Genomic DNA, 16,434 nt, shown 5'->3' with positions numbered 1-16,434 from the left:
CACAATGTTTCAATTTTTTGTTCATTTATTGTTTTTCTTCTCTGCGTGTTTTTCTTTTGGTCTGAGTCACGTCTGTTTTTAAAAACAGCAAGCTGTTCAAAGCAGACTGGCTTCTGGGCTCCTTGAGAGGCTGGAGGGCACATGCAATATTAATGAACTGTGACTGATGGCTGTTTTTATTTTGGTCCATGAGCTCAAAATATTTCCACGTACCCAAGCCTCCAGTAACTCTGGGTTCTGTTGTCCTATGTTCATTCATGAACTTATAACTGTCCGAATCCTATTTAAAATGAAGATAATCTCTGTAACATTCCTCATTTATTTGTCAGTACACAGCTTATACAACCAGATGCTTTTATTGCTAACCAGATGAAAGAAGTCTGGTGGATGTTATTATGTAATGGCTGTTAGCAGAGTTAGATTCAGACAACTTCTCATTAAGCAGATAGATGGAGTCTTATTTATCCGCAGTGGGAACATACTTGGTGAAATACTGGCTAAATCAAGATGCAAATAATATTTTCTGTTTAGATGTATTTGTAGTAATTGGCTGTGGCAAGTAGTGGACTTTGGTGACAGACAAATCCTGGCAACAACAACAGTGATCTCTCCTCAGGACCTCAAGCTGTTGGATGTTTTGGGTTACACCAAGCTGCTGGTCTCCCAGCTGTCTTATGGGGTGTTAGATCCAAGCCTGAGAACATGGACTGCTATGACTGAACAGTAGAGTACATTGTTCGCTTTCTTGTTATAAATGATTTACTGGTGATATGTTCCTATGTTTAAAAAATGATTCATCAATGATTCACCATGCAGAGGTGGGCTTTCACATAAAAGCATGTACAAGTAGGCTTGTTGAGAGCTTTTCTGTAGAGATTGAATATCTAGCTTTAGGAATGATATCTGGTGGCAGTATATGTTAGGTGGTCCTCTTGTCTATGTTTACACTTTAACACAAGAAATATTTATGTGTGTGTGAGTGAGTGAGAGTGAGTGAGAGAAGGACAGTACTATAAAATATGCATGGTAGCCAACATAATAGCAGACTGAATATTCTAAATAATAATAATAATAATAAAACTTTATTATTAAAGTATTATTAAACTTTATTTATATAGCACCTTTCATGCAAAATAATGCAGCTCAAAGTGCTTTATAGCATGTGGAATGTATTAGGAATGTGGAAGGTATTAATTAAAACTCCTAATGCACTCTTATGGTAGAGGCATGGAGAAGTGAAGAAAGAATATATGAGGTACAGGGATGATTAGTGCCATCGTAAGTAAAACAGGAGCTGACATTCGGCAGTTACTACCAGTTTATTAAACATGATTGTCTGTCATCAGATTCAGTTGCAAGTTGTATCTTATGCATCTATGTAATCATTCTTGAAGAGTGTATCAGGCTACAATGAATATATTGAACAAGAATCACTGCAAAAATGTAACCCACACTTTTTTTTGCCTCTTTATTGGAATGGCAATACCTTTTGCAATTGGTGAGTCAATGTGCAATTTGGTCATGCAATATGAAAATACACTTTGCAACTGGCAATGCAATATGCAAAGCAATCAGTAATCTTCAATTCAGTTTGAGTTATTTTGATTCAAAACTACAATGAACATTTTATTAATTGTATTTCACATTGCCATGGTCTTCTGACCTCTTTATTCAAATGGAAATGCATTTAGTAGTTGGCAATTCAACGTGCAAAGTGGCAATGCAATCCTCAATTCAACTTGAATGATTTATTCAAAATGTAATGTCAAATTGACATTTCATTTACAAAGAGAAGGGTCAGTGCAATAAGCGAAACAGTGCCAAAGTCAATATTAGCCTAAATAAATAAATATGGCTATGAAATGAATCCTGAAATAAATAAATTAGGCAATAAATATGTAAATGTACTAAAGGACAACTTTTTTTTTTCATAGGACTTTTATTTTATAATTCCATATTTATTTATTTCATAGGCATATTTATTTCTTTAATATTGACTTAAATGGCATTCCATAGAAAATTCACCCAAAAAAATACCCAGTACCCCGGAACTCTCTCCTTGCGTAAAGGTGTCACGTGGGATGACGTCAACAAAAATGGCCATTTAATGCGTCGATAGCGGAAACATGGAAATGATGGTAGCTTTTTCTTTACAATATGAAATGAATTACTGGAGCAGGATATTGACTTAATAGTTATAGAACTTGTGTAGCATTTAGTTGAATTACATATGCGCTCAAGATACATGTACATTTTGTTTCGACAAGGCTCCAAAGTGCCTTGTGTGTAAAAATAACAGACGGCATATAAACAGCTAACGTTAGCTGAGCGAAGGAAAGTTATTTCGCTAACGTACGTTTTTAACTTATTTATGATAATTCCGTGTTTGGCTATCGATAGCTAGCGTCCTTCCCATTCGTTGTCACTTCGCTCCTTGTTTGCTTGAGTTTTGCCAGCATGCTAGTCATAAACCTCTGCCAAATTAGCGGACCCTGCGACCAAACATTAAGTCACAACATGATCTAAAACTAGGCTCTCATACCATATCACAAATGCTAGGCTCTTGTTATTCTCGGCAGAACGAACGTTAACGTAAATGTCAAGGGGTAGGTTTGTCCCGGACGCCTGACTGTTAATACTGCTCCTAAAACAACAACACTCCAGGTGAAGCCACTATATTCCGTTGAGGTTTAGATACATCAGCCACGATGTCTGTAGAACTCGATGTATTCGTTGGGAACACGACTATAATGGATAAGGAGGTCTATCAGTTGTGGCTGAATGGATACACAGGTAACTTACCACACACATGCAAGCCCCTAACGTAACATGTCATTCTGCTTGAGGCTCTGTATGCTATAACCTACCTTGTATTACAGTGTATGATGCCGTGAGGGTGCGTATGGAAGGAGGAGTGATGGAGGAGTATGAGGCCAATGCTGAAGTGCTACTGAGTGACACCATGGATCAGTTCAGGACCTTCCAGATGTGCGAGCGCCTCTTGCACAACCCTGCGAAACTGGCCAATCAGCTCTTATTCCAGATTCCACCTGACCGCCAGGCAATGCTCATCGAGAGGTTTGGAAATCTGATTGATGGCACATTCATTTGAGGATTTTAAAAAGCATGTGCATATGTCCATGTCAGTGTGTGGGCTGGAAGTTAAAAGAAAAAGTCTTTTTGAGGATTAGGCTTGATGTGTTCCTTATCTTGATGTAGGCCAAAGCCAGACACCCCCTCCGTTCAGTAAATGGCCGAGCCCCTATGCACCAATGAGCCAAAACATTATGACCACCTGCCTAATTAAGTGTTGGCCCTTTGCATGCCAACTGGCTTCTATTGCTCCATTGCTTCAGGGGTCAGTTCCGATGCTTGCATGTCCTCTGTAGGTGCTTTTGATAATAGACAAGGTTGGTATGTTGGACTGTGTGTTGTGACACATTCCTCCCGTAACCATCATCAAACGTTTCTGCGACTTGTGCTGCAGGAGCCCTTCTGTTGGTCAGGACCACCTCATAAGCCTTGCCGTTTAGGAGATTCTCTGAAGTTGTCGTCATGCCATGATGATTTGGCCCTTATCAAGTTGCTTAGATCTAACCGTCTCTAACCGTTGAGTATATATCACAGACCATGACAAAAGCCTTTGATGCTATTGTTATTGCCGTGTTATTTGCTTATGAGCAGTCATAATGTTTTTGCTCATCTGTGTTTGGCCGCATATTCATGATCCACTGTTAGCAGCAGACCATTTTGAGCCCTCTGTGCTGTTACAATAGTTCTTCCGTGGGAACAAATATTTGAGCCTTTACCTTGTAACAAAAAAAGAACAAGACTCTTTGGTGCCTAAGAACTGTTGACAAAATTGGGGTAAGGAATACATAGAGCTTTCTGTTCTTGAACAACTGCTGTATTTCAAAAGGTACTACGCCTTTGATGATGCTTTTGCGAGAGAAGTGCTGGGCAAAAAGCTCTCCAAAGGAACCAAAAAGGACCTGGATGACATCAGTGCAAAGACGGGCATCATGCTGAAGAGCTGCAGACGACAGGTTAGGCCGAATTATCACTGCTAGTTGAGTAGCTTGTTATTCATGGTCACTTCAATCAATCAATCAAACAATCAATCAATCAATCAATCAATTTGTTTATTTGATCAAGAGGGACAGTGTACATTCATGAACATTAAAATGTAAATGCACCCAAATATATTTCCATAGTTTCCATGGTCACTTCTCCATAAGCCTTTCGCTGGGAGGTTATTAGACACCCCGACCCCCCCCTTCAAGGCTATTTAGGCAGAATGGCTAGATTGATTTGCTGAAATGTATTTCATTCTAAATGCTGCTTATGGTCATATTCTCTTTCATTCTATGGTCATATTCTCTTTCATTCTATGCTCATATTCTCTTTCAGTTTGATAACTTCAAGCGTGTCTTTAAAGTGGTAGAAGAGTTGAAAGGCCCTCTGGTGGAGAACATACGCCAACACTTCCTGCTCTCGGACCAGCTGGCCAGGTGAGACGGCTTTGCCAAGCCACTAAAAGCCACATCTGTAAGAGCCCAAAAAACACCAGGTCGCACAGCTCAAATTTCTGGGTGGAAAATGTGAAGCATTATACTTGTTTTTGCACCATACTTGGATGACTAATTTTTCAGGCCAGAAGATAATGTGCTGTTCCTCTCTGAAAATATTTGTACCCTTTACGATAAACTCAGAATTTCACCCAATCTGCAGTAGATGGGTAATGTCAAAAACTATAGCACATCATCACAGCACATGATTGAGTCCGCATCCTAAAATGATATAAACAAATGACATAATCTTACCGATACTTATTTATACATTTGTGTGCATTATTCCATAGCTGATGTTAATACCAGGCCAGCTATGAAACCCTCTTGCTCATGTTAACCCAGTAGTTCCCTGCCCTGCTCTTCTGTAATTCTTGGGTGTTTTGTGTTTTTCTTGGTTGTGTCCTCAGGGACTATGCAGCTATTGTGTTCTTTACGAGTAATCGATTTGAGACTGGGAAGAGGAAGCTGCATTATATAACCTTCCAGGACTTTGCTTTCTGTGCCGGCCAGCTGATCAACAACTGGACTATAGGATCTGTGGGTGAGAATCTGTTGGGGCACTATAGCGTGGTTTAGAAGCTGCTATGTGGGAGGTCAATAGGACATTGGACAGAACAAACACAAAACCTTTCTGATGTGTTTACAGCATATATTGGCTTGAGCAAATTTAAGTGATTGTGCTGACCCATCCTTTGGTTCAGCCAATGAGTCATGAAATATACTACTACAAAAATGTGGAAAACATATATCTAGAAATATGTATTTTCTGTCTTTATACATTTGTGTACAGAAACAAATACACTATATCTTTCAAAATGTTGTCATTGGTAACTTCTCTCTTTCTACTGGTGCTTAATGAACGCTCACGCTGTGTCCTAGATAACATGGCAGAGGACATGGATGTCGACCTTGATAAAGAGTTCCTGCAGGATCTGAAAGACCTAAAGATTTTAATCACTGATAAGGATTTACTGGACCAGCATAAGAGGTGTGTGTGCCAAAGAAAGAGCTAGAGAAAGAGAGTGGTGATGGCACTCTGAATAGATAGCACTTCATTAAAGCCTATCTATATTCTTCTAATAAACAATTAAAGCCTATCTTTCTTCTTCTCTCTCACCAGCCTAGTGTGCACATCTCTCCGGGGAAAAACAAAAGTCTTCAATGAGATGGAAGCCAATTTCAAAGTGAGTAAATGATCTCTTAGGAGCTTTCATGTCGTGCCATTGCAACCATCATATGAAATATCTGCATTTGTAGCAAGAGGTAGAACTGTTGTTTCGTGGAGGAATGCTAACACTTGGCTTATCTGGAGGGTCTCTCCAACTGATGATTCATTATGACTAAAGCCTCCTTTCATCCTCAAAGAATCTCTCTCGAGGGCTCGTCAACATCGCTGCCAAACTGACAAACACAAAAGATGTTCGCGATTTCTTCATTGACCTTGTGGAGAAGGTGAATATGTTGTTGTTATGGACTTCGGTCGCGGTTAAAAGTCTTGGCAACTGGTGTGTTGGGAATCTGCACCGGAGCCAGGATTCTGAAAGGCTGTACTGTTTTTCCTACACAGTTTATAGAGCCGTGCCGATCTGACAAGTGGACCACCGTGGACATGGCTCTTTACCTCACGCACTACACCAACTCGGCGCATTTACTGGACAGCTTCAGGTTCGTACACTTTTTTGTGTACTTTTTGAACTTTTTTTTTGGTGTCTTTAATATTTCAGTGAATTTTTAAGGCTACTTTTAACTCTCAGATGAGAGTGTGCCCAGCCCCTGTACTGTTTGGCTGCATAATAACAGATCATTGTTGGTTTCTCCTTGAGGCCATCAGTGAACAGCCACTCAGAGACACAGTTACATGCACACGGTACACAGAATATAACGTTTTAATTTGGGTTATTTTTGTGGCCGTTTTGCAAGCAGCAAGGCAATGAAAGGTGAAAGGTGAAAAACTATGAAAGGTTTTGTGTGTTGCTGTGTGTGTGTGCTGTGCAGCGAAACCCTGTCCACTGACTAGCTCTTCTGAAAGGGAGGAGCCGTGTAGCCTTTCTCTGCGTCTAGCAAGCAAGGAAGTGTAATGATGTGATCTAGTTTGAGGTCTACCAGACACCGGGCTTAATAGATCACATACGCGTGTGTGTGTGTGTGTCTGTCTCTGTGTGAGGAATTGTGTGTGTTGTGGTGAATTTTTTTTTCTTACCAGAGGAGGTCACTGTGGGACACCATTTTCCCGTTTCTATGCTAACCTTGTTTCTGGCTCAGTCATTTCTCCAGTCCAGCCTGCCTGGAATGTGGTTTGCTGTTTACACAAACTCTGCACCACTCAGAGACTCAACAAAGACATATTCATCCCCCGCCCTTATGAAACAAGAACCTCACATCAAATTGATTACACAAATAAATGTCCAGTAGTCAGACTTTTTCTTTTTTTTTTTTTCTCCACACAGAATTTGGAGCACATTAACATTATGAGCTGTTGATTTAAGACTTACATTAATGCTGTCTCTCTCTCTCTCTCTCTCTCTCTCTCTCTCTCTCTCTCTCTCTCTCTCTCTCTCTCTCTCTCTCTCTCCTTCTGTTTCTCACTCTCCCCAGGCACCAGGCTGTTTGGAACAGGTACATGGGAGTCATCAAAAGTTGCATCTTAAGAATGTACCATGACTGATTTGGAAAATTTGGTTGACTTTTTTTTTCTTGGCCTCTGTCAGTCTCTCTTTGCATGTGCCCAATGTGTCTCGTGCTCTTTACTGTAATTCCCCCTCTCTGACCCTGCTTTGCACTCTTCTGCTTCTCCTTGCTTAACCCCCACCTCATTTTCTCCTCTGTAATCCCTGTGCACATGTATTCCTTGGCCAGCTGTCCGTCTGTTTTTGCCTCTCCATTCGTTTGTGTTGCTCAGACCCCACCTTGTCTTCCTTTTGTTCATTGGCACTTTTGTATGCTTGTAAATAAACTTGAAATATCTCTAAACTTGAAATATCTCTATGTTTCTGTTTATGAAAGCTTTCTCATCAGTGTTGACAGTTGTGTGTGTGTGTGTGCTTTTATTTACGTTTTATTTATTTACTTATTTATTAATTTTTTTAGTGCTAGCTTTTTAAGGGAGCAGACAGTATACAAATAGAAACTAAAAATAAGTTTTTGGATGCTAGCTATAATAAGAAGTCTTGGCATCCTGATCATATATAATGTTAAAAATAATTTCACAATAATTAAAACTGGTGTAAAAACTGAATCTAGTGGAACTCCTTGATGCTCAATACTTACTGGTCCAGAAAGGAATGATTAATTCTCTGAGTGTTAAACTGAACCACAAAAATATGCCTATGTAAATGTTGTTTTATTGATGATGATGTTTGAAGCCGCATATCAACTTAGTGTCATGAATCAACTGCCCTGAGGAAGTGGCCATTAAAGAGCTGGTTCGTCTCAGCTGTAGTAGGTGCGAACATCTGTGAGGAGGGATAGCTTCACAGCCAGCTAGCTGTAACCAAATATGCCTCATTCAACTCAGTCAAACAAACCGCAGCCATAAATAAGGTGTTCGTAAACATATGGGACCGACGCGATGAACATGCAAACCTCATGGCTTTCATGGGTGAGATGGGCTCATTTGGGGATAGTTCCACTCGAAAGGAGCTAGGATGCATCAAGCGATGATGTGTGTGTGATATGTGTGTGTGTGAGAGAGAATGTGGCTACTGGGGGTTGGGTTAGCAGTAGGGAGGCGCAATTTGTTACCGCTGAGGGGGACAGAGTGTGTGTGCGGTCTGACAGTCATGGCACTGTTGTAATGACAGCTGTCAGCTCTTAGACAACTCCAATTGGTGTGCTTTGTGTGTGTGTGTGTGAGAGGCACACATGTCTATGTGCATATCTGTGTCAAAACCACTGGAAATAAATGACAGTAATTAGTTTTGAAATTACAAGCAATGCAATGCCTTATTTTGGATTCATATATCAGGATAGATTGTCAGGAAGAATGTGATAACAGATTCCAAGAATAGTATGCTCACTACACTGTGAACACCATGCGTGATTCTTTAAAAGGCGGCATCCAAAGGTTCACTACCGCTTATAAAAACTCATTAGCAACCACGAAAAACTTGTGTCCATTGTTTGAAGGCTATGTCAGTCAGGCACACTTCTTGATATTCATTTATTCAAACAGATACAGCCAGTGATATGAAAGGTATTATGCAGTCTAATCTGCATAATGGAAAGGTTTTCATTTGAAGTGCTATCAAATGTTCCTGATGTTATGTTTGGGCTGCTGTAGTGTTTAAAGAAACAGATGATTCTCTTTGGCAAGTTATAGCTGTACTGTGTCCATCCTATCAGAAGCTCAGAAATAAGCCCAATATCTGTAGGAGAGGCTCTTTCCACTCGGTCATATCTAAACACTTTCCCCCTTTCTATCACCAAGCAAGGAGCTCCAGTTTAAATATTTAGATGGCAAAAAAAGCAAACTGTTTTTCCAAGTGTACGTGTGTCTCTGACTTCTGCTCTCCCTCAGTCTCTAATTTTTGTCCACATTCCTCTAGCTTCTCTCCCAAGCTATAAATATCCGGGCATGTCCGAATGAAAAGGAGTGAGAGAGCAAGCAAGAGTCTGCTTCAAAATGACAGGGAGAGAGAGTGTGTAAGATGGAGAGAGAGAGAGTGTGTAAGATGGAGAGAGAGAGAGAGAGAGAGAGTGTGTAAGATGGAGAGAGAGAGAGTGTGTAAGATGGAGAGAGAGAGAGAGAGAGTGTGTAAGATGGAGAGAGAGAGAGTGTGTGTAGGATGGAGAGGTGCAGACAGTGAGATATGGGGTGAAGTGAGGGGAGGGGAAAAAGAGCAGAAGTTTTTTTTTTTTTTTGGCGAGCTGTGGGGGGTTCGTTTAAATGAAACCAGGTGCACCATGTGGCCAAGGCTCGTGTTTGTGAGTAGCGCTGGTGTGTGTGAATCTATGTGAGTTGTTGCCTGCGAATCGGGACAGATTTGGAATTTTGGAATTTGGGCCACAGACCAGGAATTTGCATCCTGTGGGGTCAGAGTAAGGGGGTGGGGGCGTCGAGGGGGGGTCTAGAGGGTGGAGGATGGCAGCGCAGGGGGGCTGGATGGAGAAGACGGGGGTGGTGGAATGGGCTGTCCCTCTCTTCCTCTCTTTCTTTCTCTCTCTCTTGCTCTCCCTCCCCTGCATACATTCAAGACTCCAGCTGTCGGGTTTTTATCCCACTCACTCTCTAAGGGCCGAAGAAGAAGCAGGAGGAGGAAGAAAGGACGAGGGCCACTCCAGCTAGCAGCAGAGAAAGTAGCCACTCGCTCTCACACACACACACACACACACACATATACGCACACGCACACACGCGCGCGCACGCTCACTGACACACATAGCCAGGCTCACACAGAGGTCTGACCTGCAGCACCACCGGAAGAGAGGAGAGGAGAGAGTGGAGAACGAGAGAAGCCTGTGAAGAGTAGGAGAGAGACTGGGGGAAGAAAGAGGAGCCGAGGAGTGCCGGCCTGTGAGTATAAAAGATTCCTGTGTGTCTGGCTATCTGTGTGACTAGGTGTGCCTGTGTGTATGTGTGACTAGGTGTGTCTGTGTGTATATCTTTTTGTATGTGTGTGTCTTAAGAGAGAGAGAGAGAGAGAGAGAGAGAGATAGAGAGATAGATAGAGAGAGTGAGAGATTCTGAAGACAACTGTAGTGAAATACATGAAGTTTTCCATACAGTGAGTTGGTGTGCTGTTGTGACACTGAGGGAGAGTATTCCAGGTATCTTAAAAGTATGGTAATGGACTGTGTTGTCACAAAGACTTCCTGAGTATGTAAAAGAGAGAAAGCAGAACAGATGTGAGGAGTGAACTGTACTGACTTGCTCATATGCACACGTCACACTTTACACCATCGCTGCCTTCCAAACTTCCACGGCTACAGAAGCTAAGGGGGGCAGTCAGTCAGATTGCTTAAGCACTCTTTGGACGTCTGACTCTCACCAACATGCGTATACAAAGTAACTCGACACCATCCCTTTTTCGCTTCTTTTGAAAAACATTTCCAGTATGGTAGGTCTGTGGGCAAAGGCTCATTACGCAACATCTACTGTATGTGGGCATGATTACAGACCGTGACTGCATGGACATTGTTGCACAAAGTCATTGCAAAATGACTCTGCCCCATTTCCAGCGAGGATTTCACAACCACTTTTACGCAGAAGTGGAATTTTTAGGAATTACTATTGCACAGGGACCGGGCTAAATGATGCATTGTGACAGTTACTCAAAGAGGATATGGAGAAATGGTGTTTGGGGAACGAAACAGGTGCCATTAACAATAATTGCCTCCCCCCCCGCGCGCACATAGCCTCACAAACGCTATTACTACAGTTAGTATGACTTCATAGCCGAACACAGCTACCCTCACTGTTAGCACAAAGGCCTCCTCTGTACAGCTTAGACCACCATTTCATCATTTTGTTTATGTGTTTTAATAATGACTTGCATTTGACTTATTGGCCATTTATATGGTGGCTCTGTGACTAGAGCCTTCAGATAGAGGCAGGGAAGGGTGACAAGGTGCTCTCAGTGCCAAGGCTTCAGGCTGTTCTTACAGTCAGAGCTGCTTTTTCTAGAGCTGTGCCAAGGATTTTTTCGAAAACTTTAAATAATCTGAAGCACTGTAGCTTTCTGTTCCTCGAGCATGTCATTGATTTGTGCCAATCTGCTGGTATGCATCAGGGGCTGGGTTGCCTCCACGGGGGGGGGGGGGGGGTGGCTCTCTGGCCGAAACGAATGAGTCAGCAGTCTGGGATGGTTTTTGTCATGGGTCATATCAGCAACTTCATGCCTAATAAAGCCAGAGCAATATATAACAACACATGTTACTACACATGTGTGTGTGTGAGAGAGAGACAGAATGAGAGAGAGAGAGAGAGGTGAAGTGAAGTGAAGTGAAGTGAGAGAGAAGTGTATTGACTTTTCTCTGTGTGTGGCCTTGCCACCCGCCACCCCCTACACCAAAAGGTCAGTCCTTAATAGGCCCATAAAAAAATACACTTCATCAACTTTACAGTAAAAAAAAAAAAAGTTTTTTTCTCCATCTATCGAGACTAACTTGATTCAAATCTTAATTCGTGTAGAGGTCTTTATGTTAAAAACAGGCTCTTCCTTGCCAAACCCAGAGCAGGCAAATCAGATGCCATAGACCAAGCCTCGCTGTCCTCCGAGCTATGAGTGACAGTTTAAATGTCCCTTTGGGACTGAGAGGCCTGTGTGCCAGAGCTGGAGAGGGAGCTGGAGAGGGGCACAGCGAGACGGCAATGAGAAATGTAGCGGCTGCTGACACAAAGAAAAATCACTCAATCCGGCACAATGCAGTTGACGTGAAGTGACTTATGGAGACAACCATGCCCTTTGGGAAATAACAAAATTATGACCCATTCCCTCAGTCTGAAAATGCAGGTCCGTGGACCATGACAAAGTAAACAGGGCAGCAGCCTTGCGCTGGCCACTGCAGTGTCCTGTGGCGCCGCGCTGGCCGGGCTCCCGGTGTGTGGACGTCGGCCACGAGTGCCAGCCTCGTCCCGAGCCACGCAAGGCCTGCATCAGACAGGCCACAACATGCCCTCTACGCTGAGGCCTTTTTTTTTGGTGACAGGGGTTTTCCCGGGAATGCGATACTCTGGGAATGAAAACATGGCCGTGTCCGCTGTGACCCGGGAGGGAAGTGTCGGCCACATCCTCGCCCGCGGGGCATTCCAGTGGCGTGGGTGCCGCTCGGGGGGTTGTGCCCGTGCCCCATGCCACAGGGGCCCTTCTGCTGCGAGTGACGCAGTGTCTGTCAGCTGTCCGAGGGGGGTTTGTTTGTTATCTGGTCAGGAGCTGGGTGGTTGTGTGTTGTCTTAAGGATCCTGATCACTGGTGGACCCGAGCAGATGATTCTGGGTGTTTGTGCTCCTGTGGTGGGCCTGACAGGTGCGAGTCACTAAACCGGTAGTTTGTGTGTGTGTGTGTGTGTGTGTGTGTGTGTGTGTGAGTGAGAGCCTACGCCTACTGTGTATGTCTTGTCAGGGTAGGAGATACATTGTAATGTATTTGTGAATTACAACACTATAAGACTACTCATAAAGTACATTGTGGTAGCTATACAAAAGACAAAGCCATTTCAAACGCTTGTCCTTTCAAATACAGAGGACTCATTGTTGAGGATCATAGGATATAGCCCAGCCTCAGTCGTACATTAACTCATTTGTGTGGCTCTGCCTTTAAGATCAATTAATCTTAATTTCTTTCAGTTTTCATGCCACACAGTCATGTGGTGCCTTGAAGCTGGAAATAGCAGCGAAAATCAGTCACTGGAGGGTAATAATCTAATCTCCATAGAAGCCTTCTGCGGGTGGACCTGTGCTGTATCACTGCACTCAGTGGGTTAGCGTCCAAGGTCACGTAACTCTCAAGTCTGTAGTGAATACTTCCCTGTGGTTTGGAACAGGAACCTGGCCATTCCAATTTTGGAGGCTGATATAAGAGTCTGCCTTCGCACATGGGGACCTGCACGTCGCCTTGTGGGTTGGTGTGTCACCCGTTGCGAAACACAATGGCGCAGCTCATACTTTACTGTCCCGAGACGTGTCTGTGTCTACTGGCCCGGGCGCCTGTGGGTGTGCACCTGTGGGTGTGCACGTTCTTTCTGTTTGGAAAAATGACCTATCATACTTATCTACTCGTAGCTGGACACAGTTTCCATTGGGTGGGAATATCACAGGATAGTGGAATTTCAACGTGGCGTGAAGTACAGAGCACGTCTGTGCCTCTTTGTGTGTGTGCGTGTATGTAGGTATATTTAGATACATGTATTTTGGATTATGTGATCATACATTAAGACACCAGTAGTGTGTGCCTGTGTTTCCACGGAAACCCGGATGAGAGTGTTCGTGATTTTTCCTGGCTCTGTTTTTTGTCTAACTTACAGCTTTTCATGTTGACTGTAAAATTAGAAAAGGTTTTAATAGTATTTAGTTTGGCTGCTTGGAAACATTTTCTCTTCACCTGAACAGGCCCAGATGAGAAGGGGGCTTTGTCTGAGTGTGGGGACTTCTGTGTGTTTGTGTTCTCACTCTGTGCTGTGCTGAGCTGAACTGAGCACAGAAAAAACTGCCTCGCCATCAAAATGTCTAAGGAACCAAGTCATCCTTAAACTTTGCTGAAGCATTCTGTCAGACTGTTGAACATTTGGCATTATTTTAACTAGTTTATGACTTAATGTTGCACATTTAAGATCTAATGCAACTTACTCAAGATGTCAAATGGTATGTTGGAGACATAGGAAACAGGAGACCCTCATCTGCCTTGTGTTTTTATTCTAATGCATGTAGTCTGGATTTAACCAGCAGAGGGAGTCAAGTGTGCATGCAGTACAGATGGGCATATGTTAGGACTGCTGGCTGTTCCAGTCAACAGAACATAGCAGTCTTACAGTCCTTTCACAGTCCACTGGATTCTTTGTCCGACTTGTAAAAAAAAAAAAAAAAAAAAAAAGTTAAAATAGGTTGAGTGGATCATTGCCTCCCAGACGAAAAGGTATGTGTGCACAGCAGCGTGACTGTCAGCAGTGATGTTCCGGCAAATAAACTTACGCTCCCATTCCTTCTCTCCTTTCTCTTTCCCTGCAGATTCCATTGTGCTGCTGCTGCTGCTGCTGCTGTAAATCAAAGTGAACCGTTCCCCTGGTCCCGACCAGAGACGCTGCTTCAGATCTGAGTGTACCTGTGTCAGCGCGTGTGTTTGTGTGTGTATGAGCGTTTGTTGAGTTGCACTGCAGTCTCCTCGTTTGCCCTTCTGCTTGTACACCGTAGAGTCTGACACCCCTGCCAGTGCGTGAGCATGCCATCGCCTGTGTGTGTGTCCCTGCTGTGTGTGTGTGCGTGTGTCTCTCTTTTCGTCCCCAGTGCAATTTCGCAGCCACCCTCAGAAAGTGACACCTACACGGTACGGTCACTTATCTCTTTCTCACTCTCTGTCTCCCTCTCTCTGTCAGATTTCAGCCAAGTGAGCTACTATGTCGCACTTTTTGGTCTTGTGGTCCCTGTCTCTTTCAGTTCAATTGAAATGTATTTATTTATAACAATTGAAATGTTCAGATTACAGAGCCCAGTTCATAAGCGGGGGAGGGGGGGGGGGGGGGGGGGGCATCTGCTCCAAGCTAGCCGGGTGGAGATAGAAGGAAGGGAGGGGAGGGGGGGGGGGAGAATCAGAAGCAAGCATATGTATTCAAACACGCATCAGGATAAAACACGTTAGCACACATGCGGCACATATACACTGATGGATACAAACAAGATTGATAGTGGATCAAAATGGAGAAATTGTATTGAGAAAAAGTAGTGGCTTTAGAACAGCTTGGTGGATATACAGTGCGTTCATAAGGTTACTGTTCGAAGGATAAGCAGAGCTATGAAGCAAAAAAACTATGTCTCACTCTTTACTTTTGTCTTTGTGTCTTTCTCCTCTTCACCTCCTCTCTCTCTACTCTATCCTCTCCTACATCTACATGTAGGATACATTTTACGAGTTAAAGTGGAGATCGCTCTTTAATGCTGTGTGATATGATTGCATTTGATTCATGTTTAATTGGTTCCATCAAAGCCGTTTCATTCAATTCTACTCTGTTCTGCAACCATGACTGTGCCTTTGTCATCAGATGACACGGCTGAATGGCACTCTAATCATTCAGGGCCTTCTGTTCTGTGGGCTGTCTGGGCGCCGGGGTTCACTGACGGTTCTGCTCTTTCACTCCACAGGAATGCACAGATGGATACCAGTGGGACGCGCGGACACAACACTGCAAAGGTGCGTCTCCCTACGATATAAAAAAAGGAGGCTCTGTTCAATTGTGCAGTTTCTGTTCCTCCTCTAATATCCCTACTTTGACCAATCAAACATTATCTCAATTCAGTTCAGTTCAGTTTAATTTAGTTCAGTTCAGTTCTGTTTAATTTAGTTCAGATCAGTTCAGTTCAGTTCCATCGAATGAAAACATTTAAATACAGTATAAATACAAGGTTAACATTCGTAAAACATCTTTCTCTCTCTCTCTCTTTCTTTGCCTCTCTCTCTGTCTCTCTCTTTCTTTGCCCCTCTCTCTCTCTATCGCTCTCTCTTTATTTGCCCCTCTCTCTCTCTTTCTTTGCCTCTCTCTCTCTCTCTCTCTCTTTCTTTGCCTCTCTTTCTCTCCACCAGACATTAATGAATGTGAGACCATCCCAGACGCCTGTAAAGGAGAGATGAAGTGCTTTAACCATTACGGGGGCTACCTGTGCCTGCCCCGCTCCGCCTCCGTCATCCCTGCCCCGGAGCCCCCCACCCCGAGCCTCCCCGAGAGCCAGCCGGAGCCCTACCAGTGCCCCCTGGGGTACAAGCCAGAGGGAGACAGCTGTACAGGTGAGCTCAGAACACTCACACACACACACACACACACACACACACACACACACACACACACACACACACACACACACACACACACACACACACACACACACACACACACACACACACACACACACACACACACATAGCCAAAGGGTAAGAAGATGAGGAAGTTAGGACGGGAAGAGACATTGGGAAAGAGGGATGAGAATAAGGGAGGAGTGAGAGAGACAGGACAGGTGGCCCTGTGAACAACTGTGTGGGGTGTCGGTGTGAAAACGTTTATATGTGAGTGTGTGAGTGTGTGAGTGTGTCTGCAGGGGGTAGAGGAATGCAGACGTTTCCGGTGGAGACAGCTGTTGCCATCTAGGCCAAAGGGCACAGCCGTGTCTGGGTTTGTGGGTATAAGCTGCTGGTGGGAGCCTCGCCAGTGATCTGGCACTGTG

At 43.6% G+C, this 16,434-nt stretch overlaps 2 protein-coding genes across 3 annotated transcripts in view; both read left to right on the top strand.

Moving 5' to 3' along the window:
• The first annotated feature begins 2,080 nt into the window (after positions 1-2,080).
• fibpa (fibroblast growth factor (acidic) intracellular binding protein a) lies at positions 2,081-7,548 on the top strand. Its single transcript, XM_012841585.3, has 10 exons — positions 2,081-2,793; positions 2,880-3,078; positions 3,920-4,046; positions 4,411-4,511; positions 4,979-5,112; positions 5,451-5,559; positions 5,692-5,755; positions 5,937-6,023; positions 6,139-6,236; positions 7,167-7,548. The coding sequence occupies exons 1-10, from the start codon at positions 2,709-2,711 to the stop codon at positions 7,234-7,236; spliced, it is 1,074 nt and encodes a 357-aa protein (XP_012697039.2). The 5' UTR covers positions 2,081-2,708; the 3' UTR covers positions 7,237-7,548.
• A 1,774-nt stretch (positions 7,549-9,322) lies between these two features.
• efemp2a (EGF containing fibulin extracellular matrix protein 2a) overlaps positions 9,323-16,434 on the top strand; it is a 14,758-nt gene continuing 7,646 nt past the window's right edge. The window contains exons 1-4 of one of the 2 annotated variants that reach the window (XM_012841573.3): positions 9,323-10,083; positions 14,233-14,548; positions 15,361-15,409; positions 15,800-16,000. In XM_012841573.3, the coding sequence (XP_012697027.2) occupies positions 14,444-14,548; positions 15,361-15,409; positions 15,800-16,000 (355 nt within the window). In that variant the 5' untranslated portion in view covers positions 9,323-10,083; positions 14,233-14,443. The remainder of the gene's footprint in view (positions 10,084-14,232; positions 14,549-15,360; positions 15,410-15,799; positions 16,001-16,434) is intronic. The other variant, XM_031587571.2, reaches the window with a different exon arrangement.

This window comes from Clupea harengus, chromosome 20 (genome assembly GCF_900700415.2).
Source record: "Clupea harengus chromosome 20, Ch_v2.0.2, whole genome shotgun sequence".
NCBI classification, from domain to species: domain Eukaryota; kingdom Metazoa; phylum Chordata; class Actinopteri; order Clupeiformes; family Clupeidae; genus Clupea; species Clupea harengus.
Note: the sequence above shows the minus strand (reverse complement) of the source record. Positions and strands in the feature narration are given on the sequence as shown.

Excerpts from the sequence above, each read along its gene's own strand:
- fibpa (XM_012841585.3), top strand. The coding sequence starts at position 2,709 with ATGTCTGTAGAACTCGATGTATTCGTTGGGAACACGACTATAATGGAT. Across the intron at positions 2,794-2,879 it reads GTGGCTGAATGGATACACAG|TGTATGATGCCGTGAGGGTG; the intron begins GTAACTTACCAC and ends CTTGTATTACAG. Across the intron at positions 5,113-5,450 it reads CTGGACTATAGGATCTGTGG|ATAACATGGCAGAGGACATG; the intron begins GTGAGAATCTGT and ends GCTGTGTCCTAG.